At 47.2% G+C, this 24,385-nt stretch overlaps 1 protein-coding gene across 2 annotated transcripts in view; it reads right to left on the minus strand.

Annotated features, from left to right (window-relative positions):
- The window catches only part of LOC101288959 (uncharacterized), a 61,779-nt gene that overhangs the window by 33,128 nt on the left and 4,266 nt on the right, over window positions 1–24,385 (minus strand). Inside the window, exons 1-3 of one of the 2 annotated variants that reach the window (XM_049703317.1) lie at window positions 8,627–9,896; window positions 6,809–6,913; window positions 4,600–4,689 (exon numbers count right to left, since the gene is read on the minus strand). In XM_049703317.1, the coding sequence (XP_049559274.1) occupies window positions 4,600–4,669 (70 nt within the window). In that variant the 5' untranslated portion in view covers window positions 4,670–4,689; window positions 6,809–6,913; window positions 8,627–9,896. Of the gene's footprint in view, window positions 1–4,599; window positions 4,690–6,808; window positions 6,914–8,626; window positions 9,897–23,416; window positions 23,507–24,385 lie in introns of those variants that run through there. The other variant, XM_049703318.1, reaches the window with a different exon arrangement.

Genomic DNA, 24,385 nt, shown 5'->3' on the forward strand with positions numbered 1-24,385 from the left:
TCAGTGCTCGAAGGTTCATCATTCTAAATATGTGTGTAAAAATGGAGGAGATCCTAGTCAATGGGAGAGAGAGACAGTATTGAAGAGTACATTTATTCACTCATGTATTCATCACAGCCTGGTGCCAGGGCTAAATTAACATAAGAGACCTGGTCAGCGGTGGACACAATATCCATTCTCCTTTGCTGTAATAATAGAAGCTAGTAGGTGACACAGGATTGCCCAGCTAAGGACTGCACTTCCCAGCATCTCTTGCAGCTAGATGTGGTCATGTGACTATGCTCTGGCCAATGAGGTTTGAGGAAAAGTGATCTGGGCATCTTGAAGGAGTTGCCCTTTGAAGGACTAAAGTGTGTCTTCCCCTTCCCTCTTCCCATCTCCCTTCCCCTGACCCAGAATGTGGACTGGGTGTGGGGGGTGAGCCCTCTCCAGCCAGGTGGCACAGAGCACCAAAGTTGAAGGACCCTGGCTGCCCAAATCCACCAGTTTGTAACACTTCCCCCCTGGAAGTTTACACACAATCACCATCAGAGAGAAATCAACTGTGGCATATTTAAGCAGCTGTATTTTGGAGTTTTACACCAGAGTAGCCCAGGAAGTGTGTTTTGGGAGCGCGGGGTCTAGGGTGGGAAGCAGAGGAGCCTCAGGTATTAGGAAAGGTAGAGAATGCTGAGGCAGCACAGGGGACATTCCCATGCCTTGATCTCCTTGTACTTTGCACGAGGCTTCGAAGGGGAGGTGCGCTTTGAACCAGGTTTCGAAGTTTCAGAAGAAGATTGTGATTCAAAGTCAGAGTCATTCGATTCCATGTAAAAGGTGAAGCAAACACTTGGCTGGAAGGACAGAGAACAGAGACGAAGGAATAGAATGTTAGTGCCTAGGTAGTGTCCAGTCACCCTTAGTTTGGGGGCTGAGCACGTGCACTCAGGGGCAGCCCACCTAGGGTTGCATTCCTACTTGGCCACGTACAGCTGGGGATCCTGGGTCAAGCATCCTGACCTTCCCTGGCCTCAGTTTACATTTCTGTATAAAGGAATAAAAATAACTGCTCTCTCATAGAGGAGTGTGAGGACTGAACAAGGTAATCCTAGAAAAGGATCTTTAAATTTAACAATGTTTGCCACTTACTGAGAGCTGGAAACCCGTTAGCTGTGACAACGTTTGCTTTGCTGCTTTCTTAAAACCATCTGCTTTCCTAAAAAAATTAAACACTTCCTTTCAATATAAAGTGTCTCCCACGGTGCTGGCAGTATGTAGCTGCAGTAATTTCTGAGAGGACTATTATTTCTACCCAGTGGTTATTGAGTATTTACTCTGCTGCATGAATGACATGTCAGGTTCCATTTAATCCTCATGAGGTGGCCTCTGTTCTTATTTCTCCATCCTACAGATGAGGTAACGGAGGTAGGGAGGGACCAGTAAGTTTTCTCACTCTTTATGATCAGACATAGAGGCGGGGGATATCAGGCAGTCAGGATTAGAAGTGAGTATATAACCTCCTCAGGGGACAGACATCTCCCATCATTCATGTGACAGATACTTATATCCCAGGCACTGTTGTAAGCATAGCACAAATGTGAACTCACTTAATCCTCGTAGTAACACTGTGAGGGGGGTGTTCCTACTGCCGTATTTCACAGATGAGGAAACCGAGGCTCAGAGAAGTTCAGGAACTGGTTCCGGGTCCCACAGCTCGTGGTGGCTGAGGCCGGATTTGAAGCCAGCACTGCGACTCTGGAGTCTGTGCTCTCAGCTTCACCAGGCTGGCACTCCCGGCTGGGAGGCTCAGGGTGGACAGGAAGGCTTTCCCTCCACTCAGTGTAATCACCTGTGCAGAATCGTCCTTTCCCCTATTTCCGGGTTACCTACCCTCCAAACTAGTGACACTGTGGGTCCAGATCCTTCTTGCAGGGGTCGGGGGGGGACGTCCTGGACATTGCAGGACGTTGACCAGCATCCCTGGTCTCTACCCACCAGATGCCAGCAGCATCACCCCTTCAATTGTGACAAACAAGAGTGTTTCCAGACACTGAAGGTGTCCCCTGAGGAACACCTCTGGTTGAGAATCACTGCTGCATCCCATGCTTCTGTTCTCGGGGTTGGCGAAAGGTGGGGACCTTCAACCCCTCACACTCCCATGGGCATGTGACCCAGGCTGGGGCAACTGGGGTCCTGCATCTCCTCAGCGGATGCTTGGTTCAGTGGTGAGCACAGGACCTGAAAGGACCAATCAGAATGGTCTCTGCTTCTAGGTTATTTGGTTCATCTACAAGTGTCTCTCCAATGATTTCTTATTAGTTAGTTACATGGAGAAATAAGAAAATCAGAAATTATTAAGTGGAGAAATGGGACAAGCATCTTGGTTGAATGGATCAAAATTCATATCACCAGTGACGGCAGACAGACCTAGGGTGCATCTCGATGTGATGTCATGAGAATGACGCGGCATCACTTAGGTGGTATTCCAGAGATTATAGCTATGCTGGAACTCATTCATGGGGAAATAGTAAAAAATAAACCCAATAAAACATGAATATGGGGCGGGGTGTGACTCTGGACTTCAAAATCTTCAGTGCCATAGAGGCAAAGAAAGGCTGAGGAGATTTTCTAGCTTTTAAGAGAAGTAAAGATACATTACTAGGCACAATACCTGCCCTAGACCAGACCTTGTGTAGGAGGAAAAAGAACACCAAGCAGACAGCATGTAGCAAACTATCAAAACTGGAATGTGGACAGAGATAAGATGAAAGTGTGTATCAGGGCTGAATGCACGAAAATAGAAAAAGTGCTAAAAATTGGTGAATTTGGATGATCTTTGTACTGCTTTGCAAAATCTGTGACTCTTACATTCTTTTCTAATAACATTTCTAGAGAGTCCTCCCTGGGACTGCTGCAGGCACTAATAGGAAACGTGTTCTTGCGAGCATCCTCACCCTGTGCCTCCCCTGACCTCTCCCCGTGGCACCCATGGTTCCCCATCAGGGCCGCTCCAAACTCCCCTCCCACCTGTTAAGAATCCCAGAGGCAGAGCAGACGCCTCATTGGCCACGGTGAGCCACGTGCCCAGCCTGGAACAATCATGGGGGACCTTGGCATTGCCGGCTCTGACTGGTCAGGGGCATACCTGGAGCTGGTCTGAGGATGGGATCAGATCCATCCGAAGGGCATGGAGACAGGTGGTCCCCCAAGAAAAGTCAAGGGTGTTAGTAGCAGGAGGAGGAATGGTGTCCAGGTGGGCAAAGCCACAGCTGCCTGCGCAGGAGGGACCCTTACGTAACTCATTCCCTCACGTAATCAGCCCATGTGTATACAGTGCCTAACGCTGGCTACATCTGTTCTAGGCAGGGGCATATGCCATTGAACAACAGAGGAGGTTGCTGCTCCCCAAGCACCACTCGAGTAGGGAACACAGACGATGAACACACAGATACAGGTGTGCTCTCAGGTAGCAATGATTACTCTGAAAAAAATTCAGGAAGGCAGGGGTTAGAGAGAAATGAGGCAAAAGTGAGCAAGGGAGGCTTCATGGAGGAGGTGACATTGGAGCAGAGGCAGGAATTAGGAAAGAAAAGAAGGCAGGAAAGAGGGCAGCAACTCTAAGAAAACCATCCCCCAGAGCTGGGGCTACATCCTCAAGGGTACAAGGGGCACCGAGCCACCCAAGGGTCTCTGCTGGGCAGAGGGGGTGGTGGATGTGCCTGAGCTCAGACCCAAGGGCTTCTGGTGAAAGGGAGGAAGCAAACAGGCTTACCATGGGACAGATCGGCACCCGTCTGGCTGACACTCTTGCATTCTTTCTGGGGGGCTTCTTTGGTGCCCCACCAGGGTTCTCAGAAGGCCGGGCTGAGGGAGGAGGAAAGACTCGTGAGGCCATCTTGCCCTCTGTGGCTTGAGAAACTCAGTAATAATAAGATCTTCATCATGAAACCATTGACAAGAGCTAATATGTGTGGCGTACTTGCTATGTGTGAAGCATGCTTTTAAGTATTTTACATGGATTATCTTATTTGGTTCTTCATAATAAGTCTCTGAGATGGGTAGTATATTAATCCAACATTAGAGAGGAAACGAAGGCACAGAGAGGTTAGGACACTTGCTGGAGGTTGCACAGCATTGCCTGCAGACATGCATTATATTGCATCCTGAAGGCCCACATGGAACAGAGAGGGCAGGTCAGTGAGTGAAGGGGCTGGGGTAAGACAACAGGGGGCTCTGGAGATAGTGGCACCCTGGGGAGCCCGTGTCCAGGAGGAAGGGACAGCTGATATGCAGCTGCCTGTGGGGATGCCTCTGCAGGAAATGGTCAGGTATTTTCTGTCTCCTGTATGATTGTTACAGGCCACTACACATGTGATGAAATACATGGAAAAATACACATGGATTGTGCCAATAGCCATGGGCTAGTTTTGATGTTGTCCTATCATCATGTAAGATAGAACTACCGGGGGCAGTTCAGGGCCCGCCCTCCCCAAGAGGAGCCAGTGGGAGATATTTGGGGTTGAGATCAGTCTTCAGGGTCAACACTTCCTCATCAGCCGTGCCCTGGAGACCCTGCCCACTGCCACCTGCGCACAGTTTTCCACCCCATGTGTGTCTCACCTCCTTTCTCCGGCGGCTTGGTCTGCACCTCCTCCGTTTCCTGGTCCTCGATGGTGCTGAGAGGTAGCATCGTGACACTACAGGTGCTCCCTATGGACAGGAGACCAGAGCAGTCAGTGCCTGGGCTGGGGACCCAGATGGCCCGGGTGTGAACCCCAGCACTGCTCTCAGATGTTGGATGGACTCAGGCAGCTCCATCTCCTCCCCAAGTCTCCAGGTCCCCAACATCCAAGGGGAAGTGTTGGCAATGCCTCCCTCCTAGAGTGGCTTCCAAGGCCCAGTGTGTGATGTGGGGAGAGCGATTGCCATGGTGCCTGCCAAGGGCAAGGGCAGGGATCATGGGTGTGGGGTTTATGCCTCTTTAAGAATAGAAAAATTATGACACAAAGTGCTGGGACCCTGGAGGTGAATGTGTCAGTTAACTGAGTATCAAAAGGGCCTCTGGAGTCTGGCATACAGTAGGCACTCAATAAGTGCACTCATGGTCAGCATTTTCAGTGCCATATTCCAGCCCTGTCCTAAGGCTACAAGATAGCTTGACCAAGTAGTACAGACCAGGACCCCTCCTCCCTGTCCTCGGGGGCCTCTTCTGGTACAGGATGCCTCTCAGGACTGCTGTGAAGACGAGGGGGCTGGTCCACAGACCCCTCACCACAGCTCCTGGGGAGCGAGCGGCCAGCACTGCAGCAAGGGTGCCTAGCAGCAGGCTCAGCTGAGGGGTCCTGGGACCCCGCCTCCACCCCAGCTTTACCCTGGGCAGGACTTGGGCCAGTGTGTCTGGAGGGTGCACTGGGGGGTTCCAGCCTTCCAGTCACGAGCGGAGAGACCTCAAGGATCAAGCTCGCCAAATTTAACGACAACAAGATTACAAGAAATACACAGCAAGCTGAGATTTGAATTTCAGACACACAAATCATACTTTAGTATAAGTAGCTCCCAAACACTGCACGGGACGGGTCTACATAAAAAAACCACCTTTATTTATTTTGCCAAGTTATGTTTAAGTATAGGCAAGAAATATCTGGGACATAGTTACACTGGAAGGTAATTCTTTGTTTGTCTGAAATTCAAATTTAAGTATGCATCCTGCATTTTACCTAACAAGCCCCGATTCAGCGGGTATTTAACCTCTTGTGCTGTCAGGTGTCCCCTCCATAAACATAAGGACAATGAATGATTAAACAGGAGGGTTGAATACGATTAAACACATGTCAGGTATTGAGAACACAGCCTGACACACAGTCAGGCAGTTTATGTGTTGGATCCAACTCTGTTGTTATTGGTGGGGAGGAGGGTGGTTAGGAGGCCTCTTCCTCCACCTCCTCTCCCACCCCCACCTTCCCTGCATCACTGTCCCTGATGCCAGGACCTTCCAACCTGGCCTCTGACCTCTGATCTCCCGCAGCGCCCCTCCCCCACCCATCCAGGCCCTGGTTCTGGGCCAGGTCTTGCCCCCACCTGCAGCCAGACATGAGCCCCCAGAATCACTGGAGGCTCAAAAACACTTTTGCATTTGCAATCAATCACCTTATTCATCAGCGAATCATCATATGTGTCCTCAGCGGACCCCCAAACGCCTCTAAAAGGCTCCCTGCCCCAAGTTGTCCACAAAACTCCCCTCTGGATTCCCCCCAGATAGTTTTCCTATGTTCTCTTTGGCCAATTCTGTACCTGGCCCCCTGACCGCCCACCGACCATTCCAGTGTCCTTACAGCACCCCCCCCATACCTCCCGCCTCCTCCATCCAACTACGGAGTCCCCCGTCTGCCCGTCCTACCCCCTAAAATCTCGGGACCAGGACCCGGGCTCCTCCTCCACCTGTCCTGGACGGAGTCCCCGCCACCCCTACTACTGACACCCCAGCCTCCTCTGTCCCCTCCAGTCTCCTCTCCAGCTAGTGGCCAGAGAAATCATAGGACCCTGAATTTCCCCGAGGCTCAAAGGGCGTGAGGACATGGGTTGCCCTCAGGGGAGACGCGGGTTCCAGAAGGGGCCCCACCGTGGGCACCATCGGGCCTCAGGGGCTCCTAGAAAGCAGCTTCTGCGCCCCATTGCCCTGAACGCACCCGCGCATCCTGCCTGGTGCCCCACCCTCCCCGCGGAGACCCTGCAGCGCCATCCGGCCGCCACCCTCCCCCCGCACCCCGCCCCTCGCTGCGCCCCCGCCCTGATGGCGCCGACCCTTCAGAGCTGCGGCCATGGGACTGACCTCCAGACCCGGGTCTATCTGCGCCCCTTGGCAGGAGCGGGCGGGCTTGCTCAGTGCTTGTCCTTGGCGCCCAAGCAGCGCTGGCTCCGGAGATGCCCAGGGAATCTGTGGACAAACTCACGTGAATGAACGGGCCGAGTCGCTCAGCAACACGCACAAACCCCCAACCCCCGCCCCCAAGCACAAGTCAGGTGGTTAAAACAGTCTCTGACACCAGCACAGGCGTCAGAGTGTTGGCTACAATTGTATTTTTAGGGGGGAGGGTCGGGGGCCTCTTCCTCCACGAAGGCCCCCAGCCTGCCAGCATCACTATCCTTGTTACTGAGGGGTTCCTACTGGGCCTCAGAATCCGTCCCCTCCCCCAGCGCTCCTCCCCCACTGCCCAGGCCAGGCCTTCCTAGGAAAGGCACAGAGGCTCATGCATCAGAGGCACTGGGGCCTGGGGACCCCTTGGGGGTGGTTGGGGGACAGGGTGGGTCCTGCAGGACCATCAGGCGCACAATGACTCCCTCCCACGAGGTGGCCTCCTGCCCAGGACTCACACTCCTACTCACAGTGGGATACTTTGAGAAACTCAGAGACACCCCTTCGGCCTCGGTGTTCTACTTGTACAAATTAAGACCCACTTGTAGACCCTCAAATACACACAAATGGGCAGTAACACAACCTGAGGCTCAGTAACACTCAGGCACGTGCACGCGCACACACACACACACACACACAAATGTGCATATACACACAGCTTCAAATACTGGGCACACCAGGCACACACACACGCAGGACACACACGCCTGCACACTTAAAGCTCAAAGGGCACCCTATAGGATACTCAGACCACCTCTGCCTGACACCCCAGAGTCCACCCTCAGTCTCACCTGGGGACCCAACCCCCCAGTAGCCTCTCGCCTCAGATGCCCCCTGTCACTCTGCTTTGGACGCCCCCCAGCTCCTACTCACAGTGGCTCACTTTAAACCTCAGAATCACTCCTTCAGCCTTGTAGGCTTGAAAACATTGAGACCTACTAGCAGATCAGACAGACAAATATGCGGAAATCCATCCAAAAGCTCAGCAACACCCAGTCGTGCACACACACAGACACACACACACACACTGCAGACACACACCCACACTGCAGTCACAGACATTCCTAGAAAATCAGAGACACCCCCTCAGCTTGCAGGCCTTTTAGAAACAATGCCACCCACTCACAGATCCACACACACAAACGCGCAGATTCAGATTTACAGAGCTCAAAACAGCAGACACCCCAGGCAGACATAGACGCACAGACACACACACACACACACACACACACACTTGTAGAAACACATATTTTCAAATACTTTGGAAAGCAGGGCATAAAGACACAAACACATCTGCAGACACAGCTCAAAGCTGAAAATCACCCTCCAGACACATGATCCCCTCTGGCTGACACCCAGGACCGACCCTAGGTCTCACCCAGGGCCCATACCCCAGAGGCTGCCCCTCCAAGATGCACGCCCCCGGCAAGCTCCCAGCCACCACCCTCAGGCAGGCACAGGCGCGCAAAATCGCTGGAGGCTCGAAAACCCTTTTCCAAGCGCCCTTCTCACAAGCTTCCTCTGGCTCCCCCAAAAGCTTCCGGAGGGGCTTCACGACCCTCCCCACTCCCCAAATGCCCTCTGGACTCCCCCCCACCCAAGTCATTTTCCTACGTTCTATTCAGTCAATTCGGTAACTAGCCCCCGACCCCCAACTGATCTATCCAGTGTCCCACTCCCATACCTCCCGCCTCCTCCATCAAACTACGAAGTCCCCAGATCTGACCCTCCTACCTCCTAAAATCTCGGGACCGGAACCCTGTTCCTCTTCCACCTGACCTGGAAGGAGTCCCAGCCATCCCCTAACCCGGACAGCCCAGTCCTCCTCGGTCCCCTCCAGTTTTCTGTCCTCTCAGTGGCCCGAGAAATCCTCGGACCAGGAGTCGCCCCGAGGCTGAGAAGGGTCTGAGGACTCTGGCCGCCCTCAGGGGAGACGCGGGTTCCTCAAGGGGCTCCACAGCGCGCACACCATCTGGTCTCAGGGGCTCCTAGTCAGCAGCTCCTGCGCCCTGTTGCCAAGAACGCACACGCGCATCTTGGCTGGGCGCCCCAGCCCTCCCCGCGGAGACCCCACAGCGCCACCCCGCCGCCCCCCGCCCCCTACTGCGCACTCGCACAGATGGCGCAGACCCTTCAGAGCGGCAGCGGCGGGACTGCCCTCCCCTCCCGGGTTGTGACTTGGCGCGGGCTTCCCGGGGGGCAGGGGCGGGGCGGGCTAGCTCAGTGCTGGTCCCTGGCATCCTGCAGGGGGTCCAGAAAACGTGCCCGGGGACGCGCAAGACAAAAGCGCGAAAGGAGCCGCTCACGACCACCGCCCCTTTCCTGTCCACATAGATACTCAAGTCCAGTGACTGAAACAGCGCCTGAAACAAAGTATAATGTTGTCAGGGTTTGAGGACTGGAAATCCTGGTCCTGCACCTCCTCTCTGACCCCAGCTTCCCTCCATCACTGTCTCTGTTGCTGGGCTTTCCAATTGGGCCCCAGATAGCCGTCCTCCCCCCAGCGCCCCTCCCCAACAAGTCTAGCCTTCTGTCCTGGACCAGGTCTTCCAGGAGAAGGGAGGTGCGGGTTGACAGGGAAGAGCCTCAAGTTATGCTTCTGAGCAGCAGAGACACAAGGGCCTGGATGCTTGGGTCGGGGGAAGCGGTTACTGGGGGCTGGGGGCTGGTCCTGCAGTATCATCAGAAGCACAGTGACCCCCAGGCAAGCGGTGACCCCTCTCCCAGACGCCCACACACTCACTGCTACTCACAATGGCATACCTTCAAAACCCCCGAGATAACACCTCAGCCTCCCAGGTCTCCTGGTAACAATTGAGACTCACTTGCGGATGGGCACACAGGTGCAGAAACACACCCCACCTGGGCTGTCTGGTAAGGATGGTCCTTACCCTATGCCTCACTGGCCAGACCTTAATCAAACGGACTACCAGCACAATAGGTGAGAAATGCTGTCCTTCGTTCAGGTAGCAATATCCCAGCTGAGATTCAGGGTTCTAATGTCCTGGAAGAAAGGGGAAGTGGATGTAGAGGAACTTTGGTTTCTGCAAGGGTGGTGAAAACTTCCAACAGGATAAAACATATGGAAAAGAGTATGTCTCCTTCTCCTCCAGCTCTCCCCACCGTGTTCCCTCCTTAGACTAATCCCCACTGGCATTAACGGATTTCTTATCTATGCTTTCAGAGATAAATATTTATTCATTTATTTGTATGCTTAATTATATGTTAATTTATAGGTTTAATTATACATGTATATGCACGTGTGTATATAAAAAATATATTTCATCTGCCACTAGCCACCTGTTTCTTTTTTTACATAAATGATATCCTACTATACACACTCTTGCTTTTGTTTTCTTTTTTTAGCTAACGAATATATTTTGGAAATCTTGCCATATCAGTCCATACAGAACTGCCTCATTCTTTTTGATGGTGGTAGACTATTCCCCTGAATGACTTTACCATGATTTGTTTAACCAAGTCTCCTAAGACTGGATAGTTGGGTGCCTTCTGGTTTTTTCTTACTAATAACACTACTGGAATGACCTTCCTTGAAAATGTGTCATTGCACACAATTGGAAGCTTCTCAGGATAGGTTTTAGAACTGAAAGAATTGCATCAGTGCGTATGTGCATTTCAAATTTGGGGACAGCTATTGCCAAAGTGCTCTATGCAAAGAGTGCCAGATGAGAACCCAACTAACAATGCATTTGGAGAGGCCAAGTCAGTATATGAACACATTTTTTATTATTTTTTGAACATATTTTTTAATCTTTACCAACTGCTGGGTGAAAACATGGTTAGAAGCAGTTTCATTTCTTTACTATGAATTACCTTTTCATATATCTCACCAATTTTTGATTGGGTCATTGGTCTTTTTCTTATCTATTTGTAAGTGTTCTTTACATATTAAGGATATTGATCTTTCCTCTGTAATGTGTACTGAATGTACTTTTGATCCATTTCTTATTCAAATTTTGACTTTATTTATGGTGTCAGTAAAAGATTTTGGAATAAATGAATGAATGACTTAATTGACTATCAAGTTTCAAGCTTGACCTGCAGATCAGAACTCACTGGGCAGTGCCAGATTCCTGGACAAGAGGGAATGGGTGAATATTAAGTTAATTTGAAAAACCAGACAGACACGAAGGTCAATTAAATATTTGTAGATTTAATGCACACTCCCTGCGCTTGCTAAGGCTTATTTGGCTATAATTCAACTTAACACGTCCAAAATTAAATGAACCCTTATCATCCTACTTCTGTCCCTCCCAAGTCATCCTCAACTTGGAACCCAGCACCTCCAGTGGCTCAAGCCAGAATTCATGAAGTCATTCAAGACGCCCCCCACAGGGACTTCCCTGGTGGTCCAGTGGTTAAGCCTCTGTGCTCCCAATGCAGGGGGCATGGATTCGACCCTGCATGCTGCACAGTGTGGCCAAAAGGAAAAAGAAAAGCACGCCCACCACTCCTTGGTCTTCCACATCCAGTCCCTAGCACACCCTTTGGCTCAATCTTATTTATGTATCCTGAAGGTATTCAGAAGCAGCAGTCAGTTACCTTTTTCTGTCAAAGGTCTCATAGCAAATATTTTAGCCTTTCTGAACCAATAAGTCTCTGTCGCAGCTAAAAGACTTTGCATGAAAGCAGCCCAGACGTTAGGTAAGGAATGGGTGTACTTGTGGCAGGAGCCCTGATTTACACAACAGGCTGTGGGCTGGATGGCCAGAGTCTGCCCACCCTTGACCAAGAGAATTTTCTGTGCCAGCTCCTACAGTAGATAAAGCCAAGCCGCTCCTGGAAAAGGGGCAGTTTGGGCAGAAATGAAAACAGCTATACTTTATTTTTTAGAGATATAGTTTGTGAAAATTTGAATCCCGTGAAGTTGAAAAAGTGTAATATAAAAAATAGCCATAGAGCCTTGATTTATGTTCAAAACCTGAAATAATGATCTTTTTTAAAAAGCTCTCATGAGCTTGTTCTTCTCTCCTACAAATTGGGGATCATATTAGTTCCTGCTTCCTAGGACTCTGGTGAAGGGTAAATGAGATCATCTATGTAAAGTGCTCAGCACCATACCTGACAGGTGGAAAGTGCCCAGGAAATGTTAGCATTTATCTACATTATCAGCAACCGACTGGTTAATCTGCCCCAGGCAGAGGGGTTGTCCTGCGGGCAGGGCACTGGCCACCCTGAGACTCAAACTGCCCAGAGGACCGTGCAAGGAGCCAGGAGTCTCCAAGAGCCATTGATAAGATGCTCTGTCTGGCTGTGCTTCTTCAGTGTCTCACAGCACCAAGCCCACATCCTCACTTTCTGGGGGCAATGGTGTGTAATAATTCTGATAATGTAAGAGATCTAAAGCAGTCCTGAGACAGACCCTTCTGTGCCCATGGAAATGCTCTGTATCTGCAGTGTCCAGTACGGTAGCCTCTGCCCACATCTGGCCACTGACATGTGCCTGGCGGGGCTGAGAAACTGTTTTGAACTTTATGTTTAATTTGTTTACATTGAAATGTCTTTTTGACAGATACAGATTTCTGATAACTTTCGAATCATACCACTGAACTGGGTAAGAAATTAAAGAATTCAAATGGAAAACCTGATGACTTCATAAATTGTTAACACAAGATTAAGATCAACAAGGATTAGTTCCATAGGACTCAGTGAAGGGATGAATATGTTTTTAATTTTTGTGGCTTTTTGTCTGAAATATCACTGGCTTTTAATCTTTGTTTTCTAGACGTAAGGAAGCATTTCACTTTCAACTAATTATGACAGCAATTTGGTAAATTACACCTTTGTAAGCAGAAACATTTATATTTTCTCTCTACCTGATCCTTCCAGCATTTGGAAACTCTTAGTATTCTTAGTTTTATGACAACATAGTTATTTGCATAAGTTCAATAAGAATCTATTCTCCTTGTAACAGGACATAAATGGAAACACTTGTTTTATTACCATTGCTTTGACTGGCATGTCATATTTAAGAATATGCACAGAATCAGATATGACTAGACAGCTTTAAAGAACCAAGGTGAACTTTATGGAGCCATAAAGCCCCTTGGAAAAATAACCTGGCACCTTGCTTCAGAGTTCCCAGCAACACTACCAGGTAAATAAGGAAGGATACCTCCTAGTAGGTGGAGGAATCTCAAGACACGTTGGAGACCTTGAGAAGAGAGGAAACCACCCAGATCTGTAGATATCGCAGGTGGAATACGACTGGTCTATGGAGAGGACTGCTGACCTCAACCTCATCTCACACGATGCTCAAACACAGGAGAAATTATATTCAGACCAGGACAAAAAGAAGATGGCATCAGAAGTAGACGGCTATCCCAAGATGCCAGACCTGACTCGTATGATTATTTATACTGTTTTTTGATTGTGAGGACTTTTGCATGTGAATGAAATGTTTTGCTATCATTAGCACAATCCTATGCAGAGTTTAAAGATTATTCCAGTCGTTGGGTTTATGGTCAGTTACCCACATCCACTACATCTACTACTGGGTTGTCTTGGTGGATTTCTCCTGTGCAAGACTCTAATTGGATAGCCCTTAAGAAATTTATTCTAGAAGAAAGAAGTTATACTTCTGTTGGGGCCATTATTTATTTTTCTTATTGAAGTATAGTTGATATATAATATATTAGTTTTGGATGAATAACATAGTGATTCGATATTTTTCTAGATTATTCTCCATTTAAAGTTATTACAGAGTAATGGCTATATTTCCCTGTGCTGTATAATACATCCTTGTTGCTTATTTATTTTATACATAGTAATTTGTATCTCTTAACCCCCTACCCTTATCTTGCCCCTCCTCCCCTCCCCAGTGGTAAACACTAGTTTCTTTTCTACATCTGTGAGTCTGTTCCTGTTTTGTTATGTTCCTTTGTTCGTTTTACTGTTTAGGTGCCACATATAAGTCATAGTATGGAGTGTTTGTCCTTCTCTGTCTGACTCATTTCACTAAGGCTAATATCTTCCAGGTCCGTCCACGTTGTTGCAAATGGCAGAATTTCATTCTTTTTTATGACTGAGTAGTATTCCATTGTGTGTGTGTGTGTGTGTGTGAGATGTTATATGTGTATAACATCTTTATCCATTCATGTGGGGCTGGACACTTAGGTCACTTCCATATCTTGGCAATTGTAAATAATGCTGCAATGAACACTGGGGTACATGTATCTTTTCAAGTTAGTGTTTTCTTTTTTTTAATATATATATGTGTGTGTATATATATATATATATATATATATATATATATATACCCATGAGTGGGATTGCAGGATCATATGGTAGCTCTATTTTCAGTTTTTTAAGGAACCTCCATACTGTTTTCCACAGTGGCTGCATCAATTTACGTTCCGACTAAGAGCACAGGAGGGTTCCCTTTTCTCCACACTTCTTATTATTTATAATAATAAGCATTTATTATTTATAGAGTTTTTGATGATGGTCATTCTGACCGGTGTGAGGTGATACTTTATTGTAGTTTTGATTTACATTTCTCTAATAATTAGCAATACTGAGCATCTTTCCGTGTGCCTGTTGGCCATCTGTATGTCTTCTTTGGGGAAATGTCTATTTAGGTCTTTTGCCCTTTTTTTGATTGGGTTGTTTGTTTGTTTTTGATATTGAGTTGTATGAGCTCTTTGTATATTTTAGAAATTAAGTCCTTGTCCATCACATCATTCGCAAATATTTTCTCCCATTCAGTAGGTTGTGTCCTTATTTTGTTGATGGTTTCTTTTGCTGTGCGAAAGCTTTTAAGTTTAATATGGTCCCATTTGTTTATTTTTGCTTTTATTTCTTCTGCTTTGGGAGACTGATCCAAAAAAAAAATTGCTCTGATTTATGTCAAAGAGTGTTCTGCCTTGTCCTCTTTCAGAAGTTTATGGTTTTGGGTCTTACACTTGGGTCCTTAATCCATTTTGAGTTTATTTTTGTATATGGTGTGGGAAAATGTTCTAATTTTACTCTTTCATATGTAGTGTGTAAATTTCCCACCACCACTTATTGAAGAGACTTTCTGTTCCCCATTGCATATTCTTGCCCTTTTATGGTCATAGATTAATTGACCATATGTGTGCGGGTTTATTTGTGGGCTCTTTATTCTGTTCCATTGATCTATGTGTATGTTTTTGTGCCAGTATTATGCTGTTTTGATTACTGTAGCTTTGTAGTATAGTCCAATGTCAGTGAGCATTATTACTCCAGCTCTATTCTTTTCCCTTAAGATTGCTTTGGCAATTAAGATCTTTTGTGGTTCCATATGAATTTTAGTATTTGTTTTAGTTCTGTGAAAAAACGTCCTTGGTATTTTGATAGGGATTGCATTAAATCTCTAGTTTGCTTTGTTTAGTATGGACAGTTAACAATATTAATACTTCCAATGATGAACACGGGGTATCTTTCCATTTCTTTTTATCATCTTCAATTCCTTTCTCGATGTTTTATAGTTTTCAGAGTATAGGTTTTTAAGCTCCTTGGTTAATTTTATTCCAAGGTATTTTATTCTTTTTAATGCCATTTTAAACAGGATTACTTTCGTGTTTCTCTTTGTGATAGTTCATTACTATGGTATAAAAATCAACAGATTTTTGTATATTAATCTTGTAACCTTCAACTTCACTGAATTCATTTATTAGTTCTAATAGCTTTTTAAATTTATTTTTTATTGAAGTACAGTTGATTTACAATGTTGTGTTAATTTTTGCTGTACATATTGAATATAGTTCCCTGTGCTATAGAGTAGGACCTTGTTGTAATTCTAATAGCTTTGGTGGAGACTTTAGTGTTTTCTGTATATAGTATCACATCATCTGCAAATGGTGACAGCTTTACTTCTTCCCTTCTAATTTGGATGCCTTTTATTTCCTTCTCTTGTCTGACTGCTGTGGTTAGGACTTCCAATACTATGTAAAATAGCAGTGGTGAGGGTGGGCATCCTTGTCTTCTTCCTGATTTTACAGGAAATGCTTTCAGCTTTCACCATCTAGTACGATGTTCCCTGTGGGTTTGTCATAAATGTCCTTTTTTCAGTTGAGGTATGTTCCCTCTATACCCACTTTCATCAGAGTTTTCAACATGAACGGAAGTTGAACTTTGCCAAATGCTTTTTTGGTGTCTGTTAGATGATCATGTGACTTTTAGACTTCCTTTTGTTAATGTGGTGTATCACAATGATTGATTTGCAGACAGTGAACTATGCTTGAATCCCTGGAATAAAACCCACTTGATCCTGGTGTATGATACTTTTTATATATTATCATATTCAGTTTGCTAATATTTTGTTGAGGAGTTTTACACCTTTATTCATTGGTCTGTAATTTTCTTGTTTGTACTGTCTTTGCTTTATTTGGGCCACTACTCATATTACAAGATGGGACCCCCTCACTTAGCCAATCAAACTACTTGCTCTGACCATAGCCATAAAAATGAATCATACTTCATACAGATGGCCAACAGGCACATGAAAAGATGCTAAACATCGCTAATTAGTAAAGAAATGCAAATAAAAACTACAATGAGGTACCACCTCTCACTGGTCAGAATGACCATCATTAAAAAGTCTACAAATAACAAATGCTGGAGAGGGTGTGGAGAAAAGGGAACCCTCCTACACTGTTGGTGGGAATGTAAATTGGTGCAGCCACTATACAGAACAGTATGGAGGTTCCTCAAAAAACTAAAAATAGAGTTGCCATATGATCCTGCAATCCCACTCCTGGGCATATAGCTGGACAAAACTATAATTCCAAAAGACACATGCACCCCAATGTTCATAGCAGCACTATTCACAATAGCCAAGACATGGAAACAATCTAAATGCCCATTGACAGAGGAGTGGATAAAGAAGATGTGGTACTTATATGCAATGGAATACTACTCAGCCATGAAAATGAATGAAATAATGCCATTTGCAGCAACATGGATGGACCTAGAGATTATCAAAGTAAGTGAAGTAAGTCAGAAAGAGAAAGACAAATACCATATGATATCACTTATATGTGGAGTCTAAAATATGACACAAATGAACTTATCTATGAAACAGACTCACAGACATAGAGAACAGACTTGTGGTTGCCAAAGGTAGGGGGTTGGGGGAGGGATGGATTGGGAGTTTTGGATTAGCAGATGCAAGTTATACATAGGATGAATAAACAACAAGGTCCTACTGTATAGCACAAGGAACTATATTCAATATCCTCTGATAGGGCTTCCCTGGTGGTGCAGTGGTTAAGAATCCACCTGCCAGTGCAGGGGACATGGGTTCGAGCCCTGGTCGGGGAAGATGCCACATGCCATGGAGCAACTAAGCCCACATGCCTCAACTACTGAAGCCTGCACGCCTAGAGCCCGTGCTCCACAACAAGAGAAGTCACTGCAATGAGAAGGTCGCACACCTCAGTGAAGAGTAGCCCCCTCTCGCCACAAGTAAAGAAAGCCCACGTGCAGCAACGAGGACCCAACACAGCAATAAATAAATATATCCTCTGATAAATCATAATGGAAAAGAATATGAAAAATATGTATATATACGTGTAACTGAATCACTTTGCTGTACAGCAGAAATTAACACAACATTGTAAATCAACTATACTTTAATAAAATAAAATTTTTAAATGAATCATCTTTAAAAGTTACTCAAGCTCAATCAGAGCAATGAGGAAAATTTCAGTCAAAGAATATAACTTTCTGTTTTTTAGGAGGGACTGTCCCTTAGTTACAGGATGAATTTGTATTGCAAATATCAGGGTATGGTCATTGAAATTTAAGGGTTTCCCTTATGTGGAGGAAAATTAAATCATACTAAGGATAATCAGCTTAATGACTACAGGGAATTGGGCTGGGTGCTTTATGAACAATGCTAATACATCATTTCTCTTAAAGTTAGTGATTGGTATGTAATAGACAGGGACAAACGACCTGGGATATACTGGGCTGCACCTACTGGAATTTCTTGTCTTAAACATTTACTTATGACGCTACCAGCTATATTGCTTGTATTCTGCCTATTTACAATATTGTTATTTCTTGCATTAAGAATTGTGTGACTGGGACTTCCCTGGTGGTCCAGTGGGTAAGACTCCACGTTCCCAATGCAGGGGGCCCGGGTTTGATCCCTCGTCGGGGAACCAGATCCCGCATGCGTGCCGCAACTAAGAAGCCTGCATGCTGCAACAAAGATCCCATGTGCCACAGCTAAGACCTGATGCAGCCAAAATAAATAAATAAATATTTAAAAAAATAAAATAGAATTGTGCGACTGAGCCTCCAATAAATATAATGATGCCTAGGCGCCTTGAAACAACTGATCAAATATATAGTTCCACGTGAGATCAGTGATCGTAATAGTGTAATTCTAGATATGGGAAGAAGCAACAAGAGGGAACCATTTCCTGGACCATAAGGGACTAGTAAGAGAGGCGGTCCAGAGACATGTATGGCTACCATTAACAGGGCATAGTCCAGCAATAACACATTGAATGGGCTAGCGGTTAAATACTCGCCTGAGCTAGCAACAAACCTTACTAGCGCTGAGGGAGAAACTGGCTATAAAATGCCTCCCAAACCTTGGTTGAATTTATGACCAAGAGGAAGGCACTGCCAACAAAAGAAGGTTCCCCACCACCCACATCTACAAAAGTGAAGTCATTAAACACTTCAGTTGATACCAACAAGACATCTGGAAAGTAATTAAGAGTGAAGATCAGGCTGAGGTACTCTATGCTCTGGGAAAACCGGCAGAAAGGCTTTCAGAGAGTTAGATATTTTCAGGAGAAAATTTTAAAAACCACTATTCTTGTATCTTCTCATACTTAGGAAAGGGCTAAAATCATAAGTGACATATGTGTTCCTTGTAACTAACAGTACCCTTCTACCAAGCGGTGTGCGTCATTGCGCATACACGTTCTCCAAAATCACACGGAACCTGACCTCCTACCTACCTTGTGGAGCAGAGCGGCTGTCTCCTGGGCTATAGTCCTCAGTAAACCCCAAACAAAATGGAAACTCACAGCTCTCACATTGTACATTTTCACTTCAGTCGACAATTTCTGTGGATTTTGTTGTTGTTGCAGTTAAGTGGCATTACTGTGTCTAAACATAAGTCTACATGCATATTCCGAGTATTTATGCAATATCTGAAGAGGTAAGTGAATGGACGCTATGAATCTTGGAAGGTATGAATGTTGGAAGATGCTCTTCCACTCACAGTTGTGTGACCCTCTGGGAAAGTCCCAGTGTCCACATGTGTGAGGTTATTACCATGGTGGTTAAGGGCAGAGACTCTGGAGCCAGCCTGCCTGGGTGTGAATCTCGGCTTGGCTACTTATGATCTGTGTGACCTGAAGCAAGTGACATGAACTCTCTGTGCCTCTGTTCTCTTCTCTTGGAAAGATGGATAATAACAGAACCAGCCATATGGTTGTGAGAATTAAGTGGATCAAAATGTGTAAAGACATTAGCTCAGGGCTTACCACATGGTCAGTGCTCAAGAAACATTCCTTTTTTTTTTTGGCCATGCCATGCCGCATGGGGGATCCTAGTTCCCTGACCAGGGATCAAACCCGTTGCACCTCTATTGGGAGTTTGGAGTCTTAATCAGGGAAGTCCCGAAATATTCCTTATTCTAAATATTTGTGTAAAAATGGAGGAGATCCTAGTCAGTGGAAGAGAGATACAGAACTGAAGAATACACTTACTCACTCATGTGTTCATCACAGCCTGGTGCTGAGGATAAATTAACTTAACAGACCCAGTCAGTAGGGACACAATAGCCATTTTCCTTTGCTATAATAATAGAAGCAATTAGGTGAGCACAGGATTGCCCAGCTAAGGACTGCACTTCCCAGCATCTCTTGCAGCTAGATGTGGTCATGTGACTATGCTCTGGCCAATGAGGTTTGAGGAAAAGTGATCCGGCATCTTGTAGGAGTTGCCCTTTGAAGGACTAAAGTGTGTCTCCCCCTTCCCTCATCCTTCTCCCCTTCCCCTGAGCCAGAATGTGGATGGGACGTGGGGGTGAGCCCTCTCCAGCCACGTGGCACAGAGCACCAAGGTCAAAGGACCCTGGCTGCCCAACTCCAAAGAGTGTCTACACCTTCACCCCGAGAGGTTACACACAGACCACCAACACGGAGGACAAATCAATTTTGGCATATTTAAGCAGCTATATTTTGGAATTTTACATCACAGTAGCCCAGCATGCATGTTTTGGGGGCACGGGGTCTAGAGCGGGAAGCAGAGGGACCTCGGGTATTAGGAAAGGCAGAGGATGCTGAGGCAGCACAAGGGACATTCCCATGCCTGGATCTCCTCGTACTCTGCACCAGGCTTGGAAGGGGAGGTGCAGTTCGAGCCAGGTTTCGAAGGTTCAGGAGGAAACTGGGAATCAGAGTCAGAGTCATCCGTTTCCAAGTAATAGGCGAAGCAAACAGTTGGCTTAAAGGAACGAGAACACAGAAGAAAGAGGAGAACGTTAGTGCCCTGGGTAGCATCCCCTCTCCCAAGTGTGAGGGCTGAGCACGTGCACTCAGTGGCAGCCCACCTGGGGCTGAATTCCAACTTGGCTACAAACAGCTGGGGATCCTGGGCCAAGCGACCTGACCTTCCCCTGCCTCAGTTTACACTTCTGTATAATGAAGTATAAATAAGTGCTTTCTCAAAGGGGAGTCGTGAGGATTGAACAGGATGATCCAAGAAAAGTGTCTTTAACAATGCCTGCTGCTTAGTGAGAGGGGTTTTCTTCTACTCAGTGCCCTCATCTTTGCAAAACAGTTCTTCCCCAAAATGGCCTTAGTGTGGGTTTCTCAACATCCACACCACGGACATTGTGGGGCGGGATCATCCTTTGCAGGGGATGCTGCACGCTGTGCATTGCAGGATGTTGAGAGGCATCCCTGGCCTCTACCCGCTGTACACCAGCGGCATCACCCCTTCAGCTGTGACAGCTACAGATGTTTCCAGACACTGAAGATGTCTGCAGGGGGGCAAACTGCCTCTGGTTGAGAATCACTTCCTCATCCATACTTCTGTTCTCTGAGTTTGGGGAAAGGTAAGGACCTTCTACCCCACACAGTCCCATGGTCATGGGACCCAGGCTGGGGCAATTAGGGTCCTGCATCCCCTCAGCTGATGGTTGGTTCAGTGGTGGGCAAAGTACCCAAAATGGGCCAAACAGAATGCTGTCCACTTCTAAGATTTTTGCTTCATGAAAAATGTGTCCCAACTGACCTCTTATTAGCTAGCTGCAGGGAGAAAACAAAATCAGAAAGTATTCAGTAGAGAAATCGGACAAGTATTTCTTCCGAGTACATCAGCAATGATGGCAGACAGACCTCGTGTGCACCTAGATGTGATGTCTAGAAAAGGACAGGGCATCACTTAGGTGGTATTCCAGAGATCATAGCTACCCTGAATCTCATTCGCGGGGAAATGGTTAAAAAATAAATAAACAAACAAATAAATAAATAAAACAATATGGGGCGGGGTGACTCTGGTCTTCAAAGTTGTCATAGGCAAGAAAGGTTGAGGAGATTTTCCAGATTAAAGAGGTCTAAAGATACATTACTAAGCGCAATACCTGGACCAGAATGGACTTGTGCTGTGGGGAAAAGAACGAAAAAGAAAAGGTAGTATGTAGCTAATTCACAAAACAGGAATATGGACATAGATCAGATGAAAGTGTGCATAAGGATAAAAGCCTGAATGTTACAACAGTCCCACACTTATGTAAGAGTATATTCTATATCTAAGGTGATAGACCGAGGAATGTATATATAAGTATATATATTAGAGAGAACATGAAAATACAAAATATTAACAATTGGTGAATCTGGATGATCTTTGTACTGCTTTGCAAAATCTGTGACTCTTACATTCTTTTCTAATAACATTTCTAGAGAGTCCTCCCTGGGACTGCTGCAGGCACTAATAGGAAACGTGTTCTTGCGAGCATCCTCACCCTGTGCCTCCCCTGACCTCTCCCCGTGGCACACCTGGTTCCCCATCAGGGCCGCTCCAAACTCCCCTCCCACCTGTTAAGAATCCCAGAGGCAGAGCAGACGCCTCATTGGCCACGGTGAGCCACGTGCCCAGCCTGGAACAATCATGGGGGACCTTGGCATTGCCGGCTCTGACTGGTCAGGGGCATACCTGGAGCTGGTCTGAGGATGGGATCAGATCCATCCGAAGGGCATGGAGACAGGTGGTCCCCCAAGAAAAGTCAAGGGTGTTAGTAGCAGGAGGAGGAATGGTGTCCAGGTGGACAAAGCCACAGCTGCCTGCGCAGGAGGGACCCTTACGTAACTCATTCCCTCACGTAATCAGCCCATGTGTATACAGTGCCTAACGCTGGCTACATCTGTTCTAGGCAGGGGCATATGCCATTGAACAACAGAGGAGGTTGCTGCTCCCCAAGCACCACTCCAGTAGGGAACACAGACGATGAACACACAGATACAGGTGTGCTCTCAGGTAGCAATAATAACGCTGAAGAAACTGAGCAAAGCAAGGGGTTAGAGAGAAATGAGGCCAAAGTGAGCAAGGGAGGCTTCATGGAGGAGGTGACATTGGAGCAGAGGCAGGAATTAGGAAAGAAAAGAAGGCAGGAAAGAGGGCAGCATCTCCAAGAAAACCATCCCCCAGAGCTGGGGCTACATCCTCAAGGGTACAAGGGGCACCGAGCCACCCAAAGGTCTCTGCTGGGCAGAGGGGGTGGTGGATGTGCCTTTCCTCTCAGAACCCAGGGGACTCTGGTCAAGCGAGGAAACAAGCAGACTTACCAAGGGACAGATCGGCAGGAGTTTGGCTGACATCGTTCCCTCCGTTTTGGAGGGATTGCTCAGCAGATCATCAGGAACCTCAGAAGGCAGGGCTGAGGGAGGAGGAAAGAGGCATGAGGCCATCTTGCCCTCTGAGGCTTGAGAAACAATAATAATAAAATCTTCATCACGAACCCTTGACAAGAGCTAATATGTGAGGAGTACTTGCGATGTGGCAGGCACGTTTTTAAGCATTTTACAATTATTAGCTTGTCTGGTTGTTCATTATAACTCCCTGAAATAACTACTATTATCATCTCATTTTACAGATGAGGAAACGGAGGCACAGAAAGGTTAGGGACGTTGCACAGCAGTGCCTGCAGACATGCATTATATTGCATCCTGTAGTCTCACAGGGAACAGACGGGGAATGTCAGTGAGTGAAGGGGCTGGGGTAAGACACCAGGCGTGTCCAGGCCACAAAAAGAAGCTCCAATGCATTCAGCTCCCAGGAGACACTGCTGTAGGCTCTGAACAGGGGAGAGACAGGACGCACTGACATCAGGTGATGTCAGGGAGGTTCCATCCTGGGTGCCCCTCAGGGCCCGCCCTCCCCAGCAGGAGCCAGTGGGAGTTATTTGGGGTTGGGATCAGTCTTCAGGGTCAACCCTTCCCCATCAGCCGTGCCCTGGAGACCCTCCCCACTGCCACCTGCCCACAGTTTTCCACTCCGTGTGTGTCTCACCTCCTTTCTCCGGCGGCTTGGTCTGCACTGCCTCCGTTTCCTGGCCCTCGATGGTGCTGAGAGGTAGCATCGTGACACCACAGGTGCTCCCTATGGACAGGAGACCAGAGCAGTCAGTGCCTGGGCTGGGGACCCAGATGGCCTGGGTGTGAACCCCAGCACTGCTCTCAGGTGTCGGATGGACTCAGACAGCTCCATCCCCTCCCCAAGTCTCCAGGTCCCCAACATCCAAGGGGAAGTGTTGGCAATGCCTCCCTCCTAGAGTGGCTTCCAAGGCCCAGTGTGTGATGTGGGGAGAGCGATTGCCATGGTGCCTGGCAAGGGCAAGGGCAGGGATCATGGGTGTGGGGTTTATGCCTCTTTAAGAATAGAAAAATTATGACACAAAGTGCTGGGGCCTGAAGGTGCAGCTCAGTTAACTTTATATCAAAAGGGCCTGTGGTGTCTGACATACAGCAGGCACTCAATAAGCACACTCATGGCCAGCATTCCCAGTGCTGTATTTCAGCTGTGTCCTAAGGCTACACTGCAGCTTGACCAAATGGTTCAGACCAGGACCCCTCTTCCCTGTCCTCGGGGGCCTCTTCTGGTACAGGATGCTCAAGGGATGGCCTCTCAGGACTGCTGTGAAGACGAGGGGGCTGGTCCACAGACACCTCACCACAGCCCCTGGGGAGCGAGCGGCCAGCACTGCAGCAAGGGTGCCTAGCAGCAGGCTCAGCTGTGGGGTCCTGGGACCCCGCCTCCACCCCAGCTTTACCCTGGGCAGGACTTGGGCCAGTGTGTCTGGAGGGTGCACTGGGGGGTTCCAGCCTTCCAGTCACGAGCGGAGAGACCTCAAGGATCAAGCTCGCCAGATTTAACAACAAGATTACAAGAAATACACAGCAAGCTGAGATTTGAACTTCAGATACACAAATCATATTGTAGTATAAGTAGCTCCCAAACACTGCATGGGACGGGTCTACA

The sequence above is a fragment of the Orcinus orca genome, chromosome 20 (assembly GCF_937001465.1).
Source record: "Orcinus orca chromosome 20, mOrcOrc1.1, whole genome shotgun sequence".
In the NCBI taxonomy this organism is placed as follows: domain Eukaryota; kingdom Metazoa; phylum Chordata; class Mammalia; order Artiodactyla; family Delphinidae; genus Orcinus; species Orcinus orca.